Source organism: Thermobia domestica, chromosome 8, assembly GCF_964235325.1.
Source record: "Thermobia domestica chromosome 8, izTheDome1.hap1.1, whole genome shotgun sequence".
Taxonomy (NCBI): domain Eukaryota; kingdom Metazoa; phylum Arthropoda; class Insecta; order Zygentoma; family Lepismatidae; genus Thermobia; species Thermobia domestica.
The window spans coordinates 8,833,371-8,848,304 of record NC_137461.1 but is presented as its reverse complement, the minus strand read 5'-3'; the positions used below and the strand labels follow the sequence as shown (position 1 = coordinate 8,848,304).

Sequence of the window (14,934 nt, the reverse complement as noted above, 5' to 3'; positions counted from 1 at the left end):
ATACTTTTTAGCATTAGTAGTTTAATCAAAATAAGATAAAATGGAACTCAAATGGTTCTACATTTATGTATTATTTTGTTTCAGAAGAAAAGCCCATAACACCTTCTGAAATTCCAGGGCAACCACAAGCGCCAGGTATGTTCAACTTTTTCAAATAGTGTATAATACATATACCTCACTGCTTAGGTCATTTGTTTTTGAGTTAGAGCACCCTTAAAACTTTGAAATATTTTGATGGAGCATAAAATCAGATCATAGAATTCATAAGGACATGCACATGAATTTGTACATATATCATAAAATGTACGCAATATGTAGAATGTAATACATATTTTAAACGCACACACAATTTATTTAACAATCATCTAAATACATGTTTTCAAAATATAGTAATAATTTTTCTCTCCTCAACCATAGGTTGGTGGGCAACATGAAAATTCTAAAAGTTCTCTCCGTTGGGAGAGTTGTTTTACACTTTGATAAGATATTTTCTTCGTAACCATATCTAGATGATTTATCCTTGGTCTTCCTCTTCCAGGTTTCCCTTAAGCTTTATCCTCTATCAACTTGTTGATCAATCGGAGTGCTGAATAACATGGCCAAATATGTTGTTTCTTTCTTTTCGTATTATCTTAATGTTCGTTCGTTCTTCATTAGTTTCCTTTAGTATCTTCATTCCTTTTCCTTCCAGTCTGTGATATGAGCAGCATTCTATGCCAAAATCACATTTCAAATGCTTCCATCTTGGGCATTTCAGCTTGTCTCATGTCAACGTCTCTGATCGAAAAAGCACTATGCTCCATACCGGCGTCTCAATAAATCATTTTTGATCCTCCAGCACCATTTTTTGATGTTAGCAGTTATCTTTTCCTATTAAATGCTTCTTGAATTTACATCTTTTTCACTTCTCCCGTCCGAAGATATTACACTTCCTAAATATGGGAAAGTCTTAACGTCGTCGATTTTCTCTTCTTCTAGCCATACGTTTTGCCCTTCCGGTCCTGCACGTGTGCACTTTATCATTTTAGTTTTCTTCTTATTTACCTTCATTTTGGATGATTTCCCAGTTGGTCCTTCAGTTTTGAAAGTGCCACTTGCAAATCTTTTCGTTCTACGCTACCAAGCCATATCATCAGCAAACCTTACATGTCCATTTAGTTCTACATCTTTCTTGTTTTTATCAAACAATTCTTTCATAATCTCGTCTATATAGATGTTGAACAGGAGAAGTGAAAGTCCACATGCTTGCCTTACTCCTTTACTTATTCTTTCTTCCTTCTTATCTCTTCCTATAACAGCTGCCTGGTTCCTATAAAGTTGGTATATTATTCTTCTGTCTCTGTTATCCACCTTCAGATGCTTCTAGGGTATGAACATCGCATTTCAATCTACGTCGTTAAAAGCTTTTCTGTATCTACAAATGCTGTCACCAGTGGTATTTTTATTCTTGATTAAAATATAATCACAATTTAAGTCGCTGAGTGTTTTTAATTTTGCAACTCATAACACACTTCTAGTAATAAAACTTTGACAACAGTGAACTTAGCAAATTAACTGATGAATTAGACACGACAGTGTAATTCATATAAAGAGCAAAGACGAAACAAAGTATCACCGAAAATTAAAATGAATCTTTTCTATCTAGGATCTCCAGAAGAATCCCCAGATATTCCTGGAGGAAATAAAACAAAAAGACCAGGTAAATTAAATTTTGGTTTGATTTTACAGTAAACTTGTAATTTTGTGGAACATTTTTAACAGTCTTAACTATGTGACGTTATCTCAATATGTTTTTTAAGATATACTGTTTTCGTCTCTGCTTATTTTTCAAGAGGAATACTATCAGTTTACTCCTAACGGTAAGAGCTGTTGTCTCTAGTTAAGAGACTGGTACGAAAACTATGCTTATAATGACTATTATGCAATCAAAAATTGTCCATTTGACAAAATGTTTGACAAAATGTTTAGTGATGATTAGACTATTTTCTCAATGTAGTTAACACCATTATCCTAACATTTCTTAGGTGGGATGCAAGCTTATATATATCCCAAAATCTGCTGGGTCCACATTTCAGTTTCGTCCTAGTGTAGAATAGTTCATCTTCGTGAAACTACTGTCTAGAAAGATATTTCTATAAACCGGAAGCACTGAAGCGGACGCTTTTCAGAATTCTTTGCGGAGTTATCTATGGCTTAGAGAAAACGTATGATGAGTTCGCTTCACCTTTGTCTCGATTGCTGATCGGTACAACTATAGTAAAGACGTGTAACTCCTTCTAGACTACACAAAGCAATGAGAAAACGCTGGAAGAGGGAAGCGGATAGCTGATTCTAAAAGCCAATGTAACAACTTATGTCTTAAATTTACTTGTCCATTTGCAGGAATTGTAACCTTATTTTATGGGTACGCTCTCCGTAAATAAAATTTAACAAACATCGTTGTCTAGAAATCCTAAAATTTATTTGATAGCTTTGCAATTATCTGTTGTTTTATTTCACGAGAAAAGCCGATACAATCTTCTGTCATTCTGGGCCAACCCCAAGTGGCAGGTGTGTCAAGTTTACCGTTCCAATTTCAATAAAATATAAATCACTGCTTCATACACTTTCTTTTTGGGTTTAGAACAGCCTTAGCGTTTAGCGATATTTGATGGTACATAAAATCCCATAAGAGGCCTTGCAATTGCATATGCATTACAACAGTTTCGATACTTCGGTACACATTGGAGATAATGCAGTTAGAACGGGACTGCGGCTGGTTTTAAACATAATGGCGAATTAATCCCACTCTTATAAGAATTGAAGGTTTACTAATTGGCTGATTGTAGACGCCTTGCTGAAATATTGCTGTAACTGTCACTAAAGTAGACATGAATCCAAGATAATAGAACGAACTTTAGTCAAATGAAAGATATCAAAATAATTCATAAAATTAATTTGCTACGGATTTTTGAGAATGAATAACAAAACCAATTTCTACTTTTCCAATCTATCACTAACCCGAAGAATCTTTCAAAAATAAATACTTTTAACAAAGAAACAAAACATGGTTTTTAAAAAAATCAAATTTCAGCCTTTGTATATACGGAATCATTTCACAAATTGTGTAACGTTTTTTGGTGCTAAAGTATATTAAAGCAAAAATGTCTTAATAATTGTAGGCTTTAATACATTGTTTAAAGGTATAAATATTGGGGAATAAATATTTTTATCAACATTTACCACTGTTTAACATTTTGTAGTGAGAGCAGGTATACATGTTCCTCCGTTTATATGATTGGAACGAAGGGGTCATGCTCAAATATAGAAGTAGCAGGGAAGAAAATAGTAATGATATGAAATGTGAACCTGAAATAAAATCAAAAGTATCAATGGCAAAATACGCCTGAAGAAAGAAGATTATTTAGTGTTACTTTGAACAACAAGTTTCGAGAAAGACTTGTGGAGTATTGTATTGGTCAGAAACATGGAGAGTACGAAAAAATGATTGAAAACGATTGGAAGCTTCCGAAATGTGGATGTGGAGAAGAATGACAGATTAGCTGGGTCGAACAGAAAACAGATGGCAAGGTGTTACAAATGGTGAGGAAGAAAATAAATAGTTTAGATATTATAAAGAAGGGAAAGGGAAACTGGTTTGGACAATGGATAAGAATGAGCTGTAACGTGAGGGACGTCCTAGTGGGTATGGTTGGAGGAAAGATACGGACACTACAATTAATGGAAGATATTAACACAGAAAAATCGCACATGAAGAGGAAGAATTAAGCGCAAGACTGTGTAGGATAGAAGCTTCTCAGTTGCAGCAATGACATGCCAATAATTGGAGAACAGCTATGATGTTGATGGTGACATTTATGTTTATATCAAAAGACAAAATGAAAACCTTCCAACTCAACCCATGGTTGTGTCGTGGGGTAGAATCAAATGCAAATGTAAATTCTTATACCAAATGTACTACCATAAACTTTATCAAAGTATATCACCTACCAAAACTGTTCGAAATCTTTAATATCCGTAAACGTCAATAGGATCTTTGCTTCTAGTAAATACCATCTACATGATTGACTTTGATACTAGTTTGCCGCAATGCAAATGTACGACCCAGTTTCCTCATGCCAAATTATCGAAGTGAAAGTACTTGATTAATCAAAATAGTATGCCCTTACAACTTCAAATTTAAGTTAGGTCTTAAGCAATGATCAGATTCTATGCACTATAGTTAACGAGTAGTGGTGCAAAAGATCAAGTGCATTTTTCATTGCTGAAACGTCTTCCCTATCAAGAAGTGAGAAAAATGTGGAAGCTGGCTTGCTGGAAATATATCGTATATCAAAATGTAAATGAAAGTTTAATGGTGCAACTGATGAAGAGTCTACACGATCCTTAGACTGACATGGATATCAGTTTTAATTTTTTTTAGAAAAAGGAAATTGCAGACTTTCAGTAAAGTAGCTTACTTTCAGCACTATTCATCAGAAATTGTTGCCTCGCACGTCATTCTCTTCAAACTAAAACCAGCTTTCAGATAATGTAATCCTCATGGCCCCGTAGTGTACGAGAAAATCGAAATTAGAGATAAATCAGGAAAAATCTCTCTAAAGAATCCCTTTCTTAAAATTTTGGGACGCTAAACCATCCCTGAGTGACATGTTTTTAATATACATAACTAACTAACTCTATAACCTATGGAGCTCGGAGGTTCAATGCCGCGTTCACAAAAGCTCTCCACTGACTTCTAACTTTATCCAATTGGATCCAGTTTCTACTTTGTATTCCAATCTCTGCGAGATCCATCTTAATATTGTCTTCCCATCTGCGCCTAGATCTTCCTAATGGTCGTTTGCTGATTGATCTTCCAGTCTAGATTTTGAAAGTATTTCTATTTTCTTCCATTCTAGTTATATGACCTATTAATCTAAGCCTCCTAGACTTGACGACCCTAACAATGTTGGGTGAACCGTATAAATTATGTAGCTACTCGTTATGAAGTTTCCGTCATTCTCCATTCTCCTTCCTCTCGGGTCCGAATATTCGCATCAGGATCCTGTTTTCGAATACTTTCAGTCCATGTTCTTCCCGCAGAGTAAACGACCATGTTTCGAAACCATACAGAACAACAGGCATTATTATCGTTTCATATATTGTAAATTTCAAATTCCTGGGTAGAATTCGCGGCGACAAGAGATTTTAAACCGAACATGAACACGATTTCCCTGCTTTTAGTCGACATTTAATTTCTTCGTAAATATGATTTTCGTCTGTTAATACTGATCCTAAATATTTGAAAGTATCCACTTTATCAAAAGTATTATTTAATATTTTAACGCATCCATTATTTGCCGTATTAGGGTCCCGACACACTTCCATGTATTTACCTTTCTCTGCATTTACTTATAAACCCATATCCCTTCAAGCGTTTAATAAGATCTCTGCATTTCTTTCTATTGTTCTCCTATCATCCCCTATTAAATTTACGTAATCAGCATATGCCATAACCTGGTGAATCCCGTTCAACTCTAAGCCTGGTTGCTCTTTAATTTTCCTTGTTGCGTATTCCACAACAAAGTTAAATTATAAAGGCGACAACGCATCTCCTTGTTTCAAGCCTTTTTCGACGTGAGACCTCGTAAACAAAACTTTTCTTACCCGGACTTTACTTTGATATTCATTTAAACGTATCTTAAATACTCTAATTAGCTTTCTCGATACTCCAAGTTCCGTAAGAAAGTTGTATATTGTTTCTCTCCTTTCCGAGTCGTACGCCTTTCTAAAATCAATAAATAGTTGATGTACTGGGATATTGTATTCCCACTTTTTTCGAGTATTTGGCGAATGGTAAATATTTCGTCGATAGTTGATCGATTTTGTCTAAAACCGCACCGATAATCTCCAATAATTTCATCTGCGTATGGGGTCATTCTTGCTAATAGAATATTTGAAAGTATTTTATAGGATGTTGACAGAAGAGAAATGCCTCGAAAATTATAACAGTCAGTTTTGTCACCTTTCTTGTGAATTGGAACAATGATTGATTCTTTCCACTCTTATGGCAATTCTTCTTTGTTCCAGATAAGGAGAATGAATTTGTGTATCTTGTTCTACAATTTTCGTCTCCAGCAAAAATTAACTCAGCCAGAATTTCATCTACACCCGGAGATTTGTGTTTCTTTAATTTCTTTATAACGGTTTCGGTTGGGTTCAGAAATATACGGTTCTGCGGTGCATATCTCCTTTTCTCCACGCGCATTAATTTTTGACTGTGTGTCCAGCAAATCATCAGAAAAATCTTTCCATCTATTTAAGATGCTATTCGTATGAATGAGAACTGTTCCGTCAGCTTTCTTTAATATTTAAGCACGAGGTTGACAGCCTTTCTTAAATTCGCTGATCCACTTACACATACAACGAATATTTTTTATTTTTAATATCATCTTCAAGTTCTTTAAGCTTAGCTTTCAAAAGATCACGTTTCATTGTTCTAAAAGTTTTGCAAGTATCTCGCTTGATATCTGCGAAATGTTGTGTACTTATTTCATTAGGATTTTGTAGCCAGCGTAATTTTGCCTGTTTTCTCTTCTCTGCTAGTTTAGTGCATTCCTGGTTAAACCATGCTTAGCTCCTACGTATTTCCGAGTGTCCCAATTTTTCTTTTGCTGAACTTTTAATGCTATCTCTAATTTAAATCCAAGTATCCTCAACACTAGTGCACTCCGAATCTTCTAAAGCCGAGAATCTATTCGAAACTTTAATCTAGTATTCCTCTCTTACATCGCTGTCTTCTAATTTCTTTAAATGAAATCTTTCCGTTTTCGGACATTGAATATTACCTTTATTCAACGTTAATCTCTCTGGTATTATCGCTGCTACCAGGTAGTGATCAGTGTGACAATTAGCCCCTCTAAACGACCGGACATCAATTATGCTAGATTGCCTTCTTCTATCTACTAAAACGTGATCAATTTGATTATGTTTTTCCGTCTGGTCCAGTCCAAATATATTTATAAACGTGGCGATGTGGGAATTTTGTACTCTTCACGGTAAGGTTTCTGGATGTTGCAAAGTTCACGAGTCTAACACAGTTGTCATTACATTCCCTATGCAGACTTTCATTCCTTATAATCGGTACGAAAATATCATCTCGTCCTACCCTCACATTGAAATCCCGTTATAGAATTTTCATATCGTATCGCGGGAGTTGGTCAAATATCCGTTCCCCTTCTTTGTGAAAAATGTATTTCATATTGACATCCTTATCTTCAATTGTGGTATGTAGATTTAAAACGATAATATCACACCACCGTTCCTTAAGAGTAATAAATGAAAGTCTATCAGTAACAAATTAAGCCCGTTTAATTGTTGGTAATATTGGTTTGTGAACGAGAAACTCTGTTCCTAACTAGTGATTTTTATTTCCTTCCCCGTAAAAGAACGTCTAACTTCCAGAACTCCTACTAGGTCCATCCTGTATTTCTCTAACTCACTCGTTACGGATTTTAGCGCCTGCCGTATAAAGACTTCTAATATTCCATGTTCAAAATCTCATGTCCATTTTCTTTTGCTGTGGTCATGCCAAGTTATTAGTCCTTGCCCGAGGCTTTTGTGAATGTTTCTGAACAAGTGCCCTTTTTACAGGATGAAGTTGTTAGTTTTGCCTAAACTCCCAAGCTGGAGGACCACTCCTAGTCGTCCTTCCGCGACTGCTTATTCAGTATATTCGCAGCTAACTTCTTTATCTAGAGGCCTTTTCCTCGATACGCAACCTGAGGACGCGCCGTGCCGTGGTGATAGGAACCCACGTTACATACACATACCGTAAAAATATGTGTGAAAATTCTATATATTTTTACTAACAAGGAAAGCTATCAAACTCCTCGGCGAGTATCGCATTCGAACTTGCACAATTTGAAGGAATTATTGAAAGATGGAAATATGCTTACTCTTACGATTCGCAACGTCGTCGAACGGGAAGTAGAATGATCGTCCTCCCATAAACTCTGAAAGTAAAGTACTCTGGTTATACATGCCAGAATGTGATACACTCAAACCTGTTTTCTCACGAAGACAAATATTGCGAACTCAAGATAACATCAGTCGGTCGTGATTCGGATCTGTAGTACGTCATTGATGCGAACCGATGTCAAATGGAACAGATGCGATACACATCGTAAGTTCCAAACGAACACGATTACCCGGTGGAGAAAAGAGACACGTTGAAACAACGCAAACATGACTTTCTATAGTTATTAATATTGTTATTACTATGACTATTATTATTAATAGTAGTTGCAGTAGTAGTAGTAGTAGTAGTACGATTAGTATTATTAATATGAGCAGTATATAAGTAAACATGATAGTAATTAAAAGAATAAGACGAGACATGTATTGTTGGGCCCGTTCAGTAACGAAGAACTTCTGCCCATCTTGAGTGCCCGCCAGCACTGCTATAAAAAATTTAGAATCCGTAGACAAATATACCGAGCCGAGATTCGAAGTGCGGACCCTTTGAGTTACTGGCTTGACGCCTCAACCCATACGAAGACGAAGTCTACAAGAAGAAGAAATAGTATAGGACAGGATTTCTTAACCTGGGAATCGCGAAGATAAGCGAAAGATAAATATAATTAGAATCTAATACCGGAAAATAGTTTTTTTTAATAATTATTTTCTGAATTTTGTTCTGATAGACAATTTTTATTTGTATACATATTGTCAAGAATAACAAAAAAATGGTTTATTAAACATCTTCAATATATGCGGAGTTGATTAAAAATCAATTTCAATGAAAGAAATACGCTCTGAAACTAATAAGAACTGCATATTGAAATACCAGAAGAAAGCAAATGCGCTTTATTTTTTTTATCATATGACCCAAAATTGAGGGAGTTATGAAGGTTTAAAATTTTCAAACGGCCTCCATTTTGAAACTGAACGACGGATAATATTCGAGATATCTAATACAAATGAACGGACCGAATTTGGTTTTAATGAATTAGCTTTTAGGGAAGTTACTGTATCCATAATATACAAGAAATGGATTCTACTATTATACAAATAGATGTATATAGTAAGATCTCCGCAATAGGTATATTAAAAATCAGACACAAGCTTGCTACAAGACAGAAATTATAAGGGAGTCGCTGGCAGGACGATGTGATAAATTGGTGGTCGTGATATGAATTTGGTTAAGAACCACTGATATCTTTGTCATCTTCTTCGTCATATTGCCGACCTCATGTTCGTGTTGCTTCAGACGTCAAGCCAGCGACTCAAGGGTCCCGACTTCGAATCCTAGCTGGGTTATGGTTATTTGTATATTTTAAAATCTTTAGAGCAGTGCTAGTCGGGCAGAAGTCCTTCGTTACTAACGGGCCCAACAATACAGGCTATTTGTTATCTTCTTCTAATTATTATTACTTTTACTCATCATACTGCTCACATTAATAATGGTAATCATACTACTACTTCCACTACCACTACTACTACTACTACTACTACTACTACTACTACTACTACTAATAATAATAATAATAATAATAATAATAATAATAATAATAATAGTCATAATAATAATAGTCAGTAAATCTGTTCGTTTGGAACTTATGATCGTGTATCGTGTTCCACTTGACATCAATTCGCACCAATGACGTACTAGAGATCCCAATCACTACCGACTGTTATCATCTTGAGTTTCTAATAATTGTCTTCGTGAGAAAACAGGTCCCATTGTATCACATTCTGGCGTTTATGACCAGAGTACATATCTTTCAGAGTCTATGGGGGAACGATCATTCTACTTCCGGTTCGACGACCTGGCAAATCGTAAGAGTCAGCATATTTTCATCTTTCAATATGTCCTTCCACTTGTGCAAGTTTCAATGCGATACTCGTCGAGGAGTTGTATAGCTTACCTTGCAAGCACAAGTTCAATATATTTGTATTATGAAAAAGAAAGTATTTCCCAATCTTGTTGAAAGGTACAAAATGACAGATAAACAAAAACTATAATAAGAAATAACTTTCGTGCTCTAAAACTCCACAAACAAGACCCGAAAAGTAAAGAATGCTTTATCACTAGTCCACACAAGCAAGAAAACAACGTTCTAGCACGTACAGCGCCTTTCAGAATAAAGAACTGTTTATCAGAACTGCGAAGTACGTTTCTGTCCGAGCAAAGTCCGTATGGCCTAATGGAGGAAGCAGGTGTAGGAGGAGAAAGAAAGTTAAAATGAATGGGACTGCTTGTATGGTATGAAACAATAATAATTTTCAACCACTATCTAGAACCAACACCTATCATTGTCTCTGTCTACAAAGAAAGTGTTATAAAAGGAATTCTAGCGTGTGTAAATAACTTGGTCATTTAACATATCCTTTTAAATATGACTTCATTATCTAGGAGAGGTGAACACATTCAAAAATGTGTTTTTTGTACAACATTCTTTAGACAATAGAGTAAAAAAATGAGTGTAGGAGAGATAGGTAATAAAGACTGAGAATCAACTCTATTACTCCATGAGGTGATTGTTATGTCATCAATGTCAAAAGGAACATTAACGCCACGATTTTTGAATATCACTGATAAGTATTATAGTTGAGAAGAAAGTTGGACTATAATTCATGGAATTCAGGACTTTGGCGAACTGCAGTGGCACTTTAGCCTTCGAACAAAGAAATAAGTGATCTCGCCCACGATACCAGTAATAACATCTTCTAAGATAGAGGTGTAGTATAACACACTGCTATGTTCTTTTATCAGGACCCGACTACAGTCCTGACCTTTATCGACGGTTCTGTTCCATGATATTCATGAACATATCTCAGCATGAAACTGTTCGGTGTAAATCGTAGATTTTATTATTGTTTCATACAGTAAGCTTAACTGGTTTGTTGTTATTACTATTACCATGAATTTTAAAACATATACCCTTTACAGTGAAGGGAAACTCCATAATCAATTTAAATTTTACCTGAAGAAATATATGCTACATACAACATTTTACTCTAGGGTCCGTAACCTGTGATATGGTTAATCCTGGCAGTATTCAGCAGACTTAGCAAGAGTACAGTGAAAATTATTCGTATTTTTTAAAAGCAAGAACTATGTTTGTAGTGTACTATTTAACCTGTAAACCTAGGTTAAATATTTTAACTGAGAAAAGACAATTTGATATGGTTAGATTGATAGAACTCGCAACTAGTTTCTGTTCATACTCGTAAAGGTTTGTTTGCAAAGTAAAATTTTGACTTAACGTATTTGTCTCAATTAGAATTAAATGGAGAGAGATATATTAAATGCAAGAACAATTTCGAAAGAAGAGTTTTTTTTATGGACCAAATATCAAGAAGAGTTTAACAAGTGTTAGAAACAGAACAAGTTGGGAACCGCTAATGATTTCTTGGTTAAGACGTGGTTAGATAATTCTGGCTTTGTAATTTAACTAAAAATGTCAAGTTATCTCCATTCATCCGCATAATTTTATAAAAAATAACTTATTTTCTTTTGTTAGTAAACGTTGGTAAGTTCCTGTAAATTGTACTTGTCACTTAAAATTAAAAGCATATTCAGTAGAAAATTGAATGAACATTTGTATATTTACTTTCAGAATTTGAACGAGAAACACCTTCCAAAGAAAAACCAATAGAAGGTTAGCTTTATTATTACATGTTCATATTTGGCTATAATATCCATGCATTTAAGACAATATTTTTAGTTGTATAAAAAAGATTGAACACATTATTCAGTTTAGGAATTAGTTTTACTAATGCATTAAAAATAGTCACTTATTTCAGAGCTAAAATATTAACACATTCGTGGTGGTATTACGACTGCTCGGTCGTTATTTAAACAAGATGTATTATTGATCTCTAATTACACTGCTAGAAATTGTTTATCTTAATGTTTTTACATTTATCGAATGATTTTGACGTGCTAATTACGAATATGGTATTAGTTTTCCTCAAATGTCGATTGTTTGGAAGGAATTTTACAAAATCCTCTTTGTTCAAGAATGCCATTTTAGAGGCAGAATTTGAGCCTTTACTTCGGCTGTCCATAGATGACAACACAGAACCAACTCTTGTGGATTAATTAGTAAGTTCCGTTTCGTAACATATGCGTTCTATTATTACAAATTTTGAATACGGCATTTATTTTGAATAAAAATAACTGTCTAGAAAAATGTAATTTCTTATTTGTTTCCCTTACTTTTACAAAAAATATTTTAACTTTTACTTAAGCAAAGTAAGTAAATTTCAACATGACTCCACTTGGATAGTCAGCTGCATACATTATTGAGCAACTGTATTTTTAAGTATATTATATTAGTAGCATTTGATTTAATTTCACTAGGTGCTGTGTGGAAGATAAAATGTCTACAAGTAGACGTTGTAAAATGTCAGCATTTATTTTGTGTTTTTTGTGGATATTACATAAACCCCAAGCAACTTAAACATACCATTGTGCTTAGAACAAAGTTCTGTGTTCCATATGAAGCTTACTTTCGAGTGCCTGTAGGTAATCAAGACAAACATTGGGATCCGCATATGTGTTGAAGTAGTTCCCGCTCTACATTAGAAGGTTGGTTACGGGGAACCAGAGTGTATGCCATTTGCTATTCCTCGAATTTGGAAAGAGCCTACTAATCACCATAATGACTGCTACTTCTGTTCAGTTGACGTGACACACTATAAAAACAGAAAGAGTAGGAGAAAAATAGCCATTTGCTATTCCTCGAATTTGGAAAGAGCCTACTAATCACCATAATGACTGCTACTTCTGTTCAATTGACGTGACACACTATAAAAACAGAAAGAACAGGAGAAAAATAGAATACCCCAGTTTACCGTCATCCATTGCTCCAGTTCCATACAGTGACGAACTTCCTGTACCCAAACCACCAGAGATATTGTCATCAGAAGGAAAGCCAGAGGAATATTCCGATCTTGATATTAGTTTTTCGCATGAAACCCGGATAAAGGAACCACATTTGCTTAATTAGCAAGAACTTGATGACTTGATAAGAGATTTAGATCTCCCCAAATCAAAGGCAGAACTTCTTGCTTCACGTTTAAATGAGTGAAATTTTCTCCTTTCAACATGTAAAATATCAAAATATAGGAAAAGGCAAAAAACTTTTTCACAATTCTTCAAAATGGAAGGAAGTTTGTGTTATTGGCACAATGGAAATGGAAATCCTTCTGTACCAGTTGCACACTCAGTCCACATGAAGGAAGATTACGAAAACGTGAAACTATTGTTGGAAAGATTCAGTCCCAAAAATGTAAATGGGATATTTGTGGAGATTTTAAAATGATCGGTTTTCTTCTAGGTTTGCAGAGTGGCTATACTAAATATTCGTGTTTTCTTTGCCTTTGGGATAGCAGAGCTACTGACCATCATTATACACTCAATGTGTGGCCAGAAAGGAAACATTTACTTCCTGGCACTCAAAATGTCATACATGAACCTTTAGTTGAAAGAGAAAAAAACTTACTGTCACCACTCCACATAAAATTAGGACTTGTAAAACAGTTTGTTAGAGCATTAGATAAACATTCTGCAGCTCTTTCTTACATAAGTCAATTGTTTCCACAGTTAACTGACGGTAAAATCACAACTGGTGTATTTACTGCCCCACAGATACGTGTGATGCTTCAGTCTGAAGAACTTCAGAATAGAATGACTCGAGAGGAAAGAAGCTTTTAGGGCGGTAGTGCAAGGTTTTCTTGGTAAAAATAGAATTGAAAATTATAGGGAGTTAATAGATTTTTTGATTGACCTATATCGCAATTTGGATTGTAGAATGTTGTTGAAATTACATTTTTTGTTTTCCAATCTTAATTTTTCCGTCCAAATTTAGTAGATGTGAGTGAAGAGCATGGTGAACGCTTTCATCAAGCCATTGAACAAATGGAAAGAAGATACCAAGGGCGCTGGGACACAGCGATGATGAGAGATTACATTTAGACATCGATTTCTGATGACAAATCAGCTTCGCACAAGCGAAAAAGCAAGCGTGGTGATTTTTTAAATGTTCTGCATTATGTGCTTGTAGTGAAAGTGGATATATTTTTGCTTTTTTGTACGGTGTGTTCATACTCCATAGTGACTAAGTTAATTCCGCATAATTTCTTCAGTGAAGCATATTGTAAGATAGCAATTAGCTCTAAATTTCTCGATAAAAATCAAAACCGGGCCAAAACTGCTGCTTATATAGACTAGCCATTTAATATTCACTTCTTCTGCGTACGAAAAGTGTTAGAAACGTAATATATTTTATTTGGAAATAGAGGTTAGGAACTACTACACGGAAATGAAAAATGACTTTTTTCTTTGTCAAGTTCCAGTTGATTTCATAACCAAATTTCTAATTTTGTCCCCAACATTTTGTGTCGTCTCGTGAATACCAAGTTAAAACTTATAGAATCAATTTCTGATCAAAAAATATCTGATGTAATTTGACTAACTGTGCAAACAGTGTTGCCAACTTTATAATAAAAAATATTTAATTTTTTAAAAAATTTAGAATTTTCTCAAAATTTGTTGAATAAATTTTCCTTCACATATAATGTTGCAAATAAACTTACAGAGTTTAAAAGCCTGTTTCTTTCCTTAAAAAGAAAGGCATAACCGGTTGCGTTAGGGCAAACGGTTTCTTAGTTATTACGCTTTAACAAAAAATGGAGAAAAAATTCGACAAATTACCCGATTTCTAAGGGTTAAAGACGAATTTCAATGTGATTTTTGACATTTCGGAAAAGTTAATGTTATGCACGTTATTAGTACGACCCAATGATATTTAAAAAGAAATGAAATCAGATAAACATAAAGTTGGTCAAAATTTGTTACCCAGTGTTATTTAATAACAAATGTACAAATTCTTTTTCGAATTTCAAATAACAATATACATAAAGTAAAATGCTTAAATGAAA

The 14,934-nt window shown here is 34.6% G+C and overlaps 1 protein-coding gene across 1 annotated transcript in view; it reads left to right on the top strand.

Moving 5' to 3' along the window:
- The window catches only part of LOC145692677 (uncharacterized), a 1,521,027-nt gene that overhangs the window by 881,822 nt on the left and 624,271 nt on the right, over positions 1-14,934 (top strand). Inside the window, exons 241-243 of the mRNA XM_081768059.1 lie at positions 85-135; positions 1,646-1,699; positions 11,607-11,648. Coding sequence (XP_081624185.1) covers positions 85-135; positions 1,646-1,699; positions 11,607-11,648 — 147 coding nt within the window. The remainder of the gene's footprint in view (positions 1-84; positions 136-1,645; positions 1,700-11,606; positions 11,649-14,934) is intronic.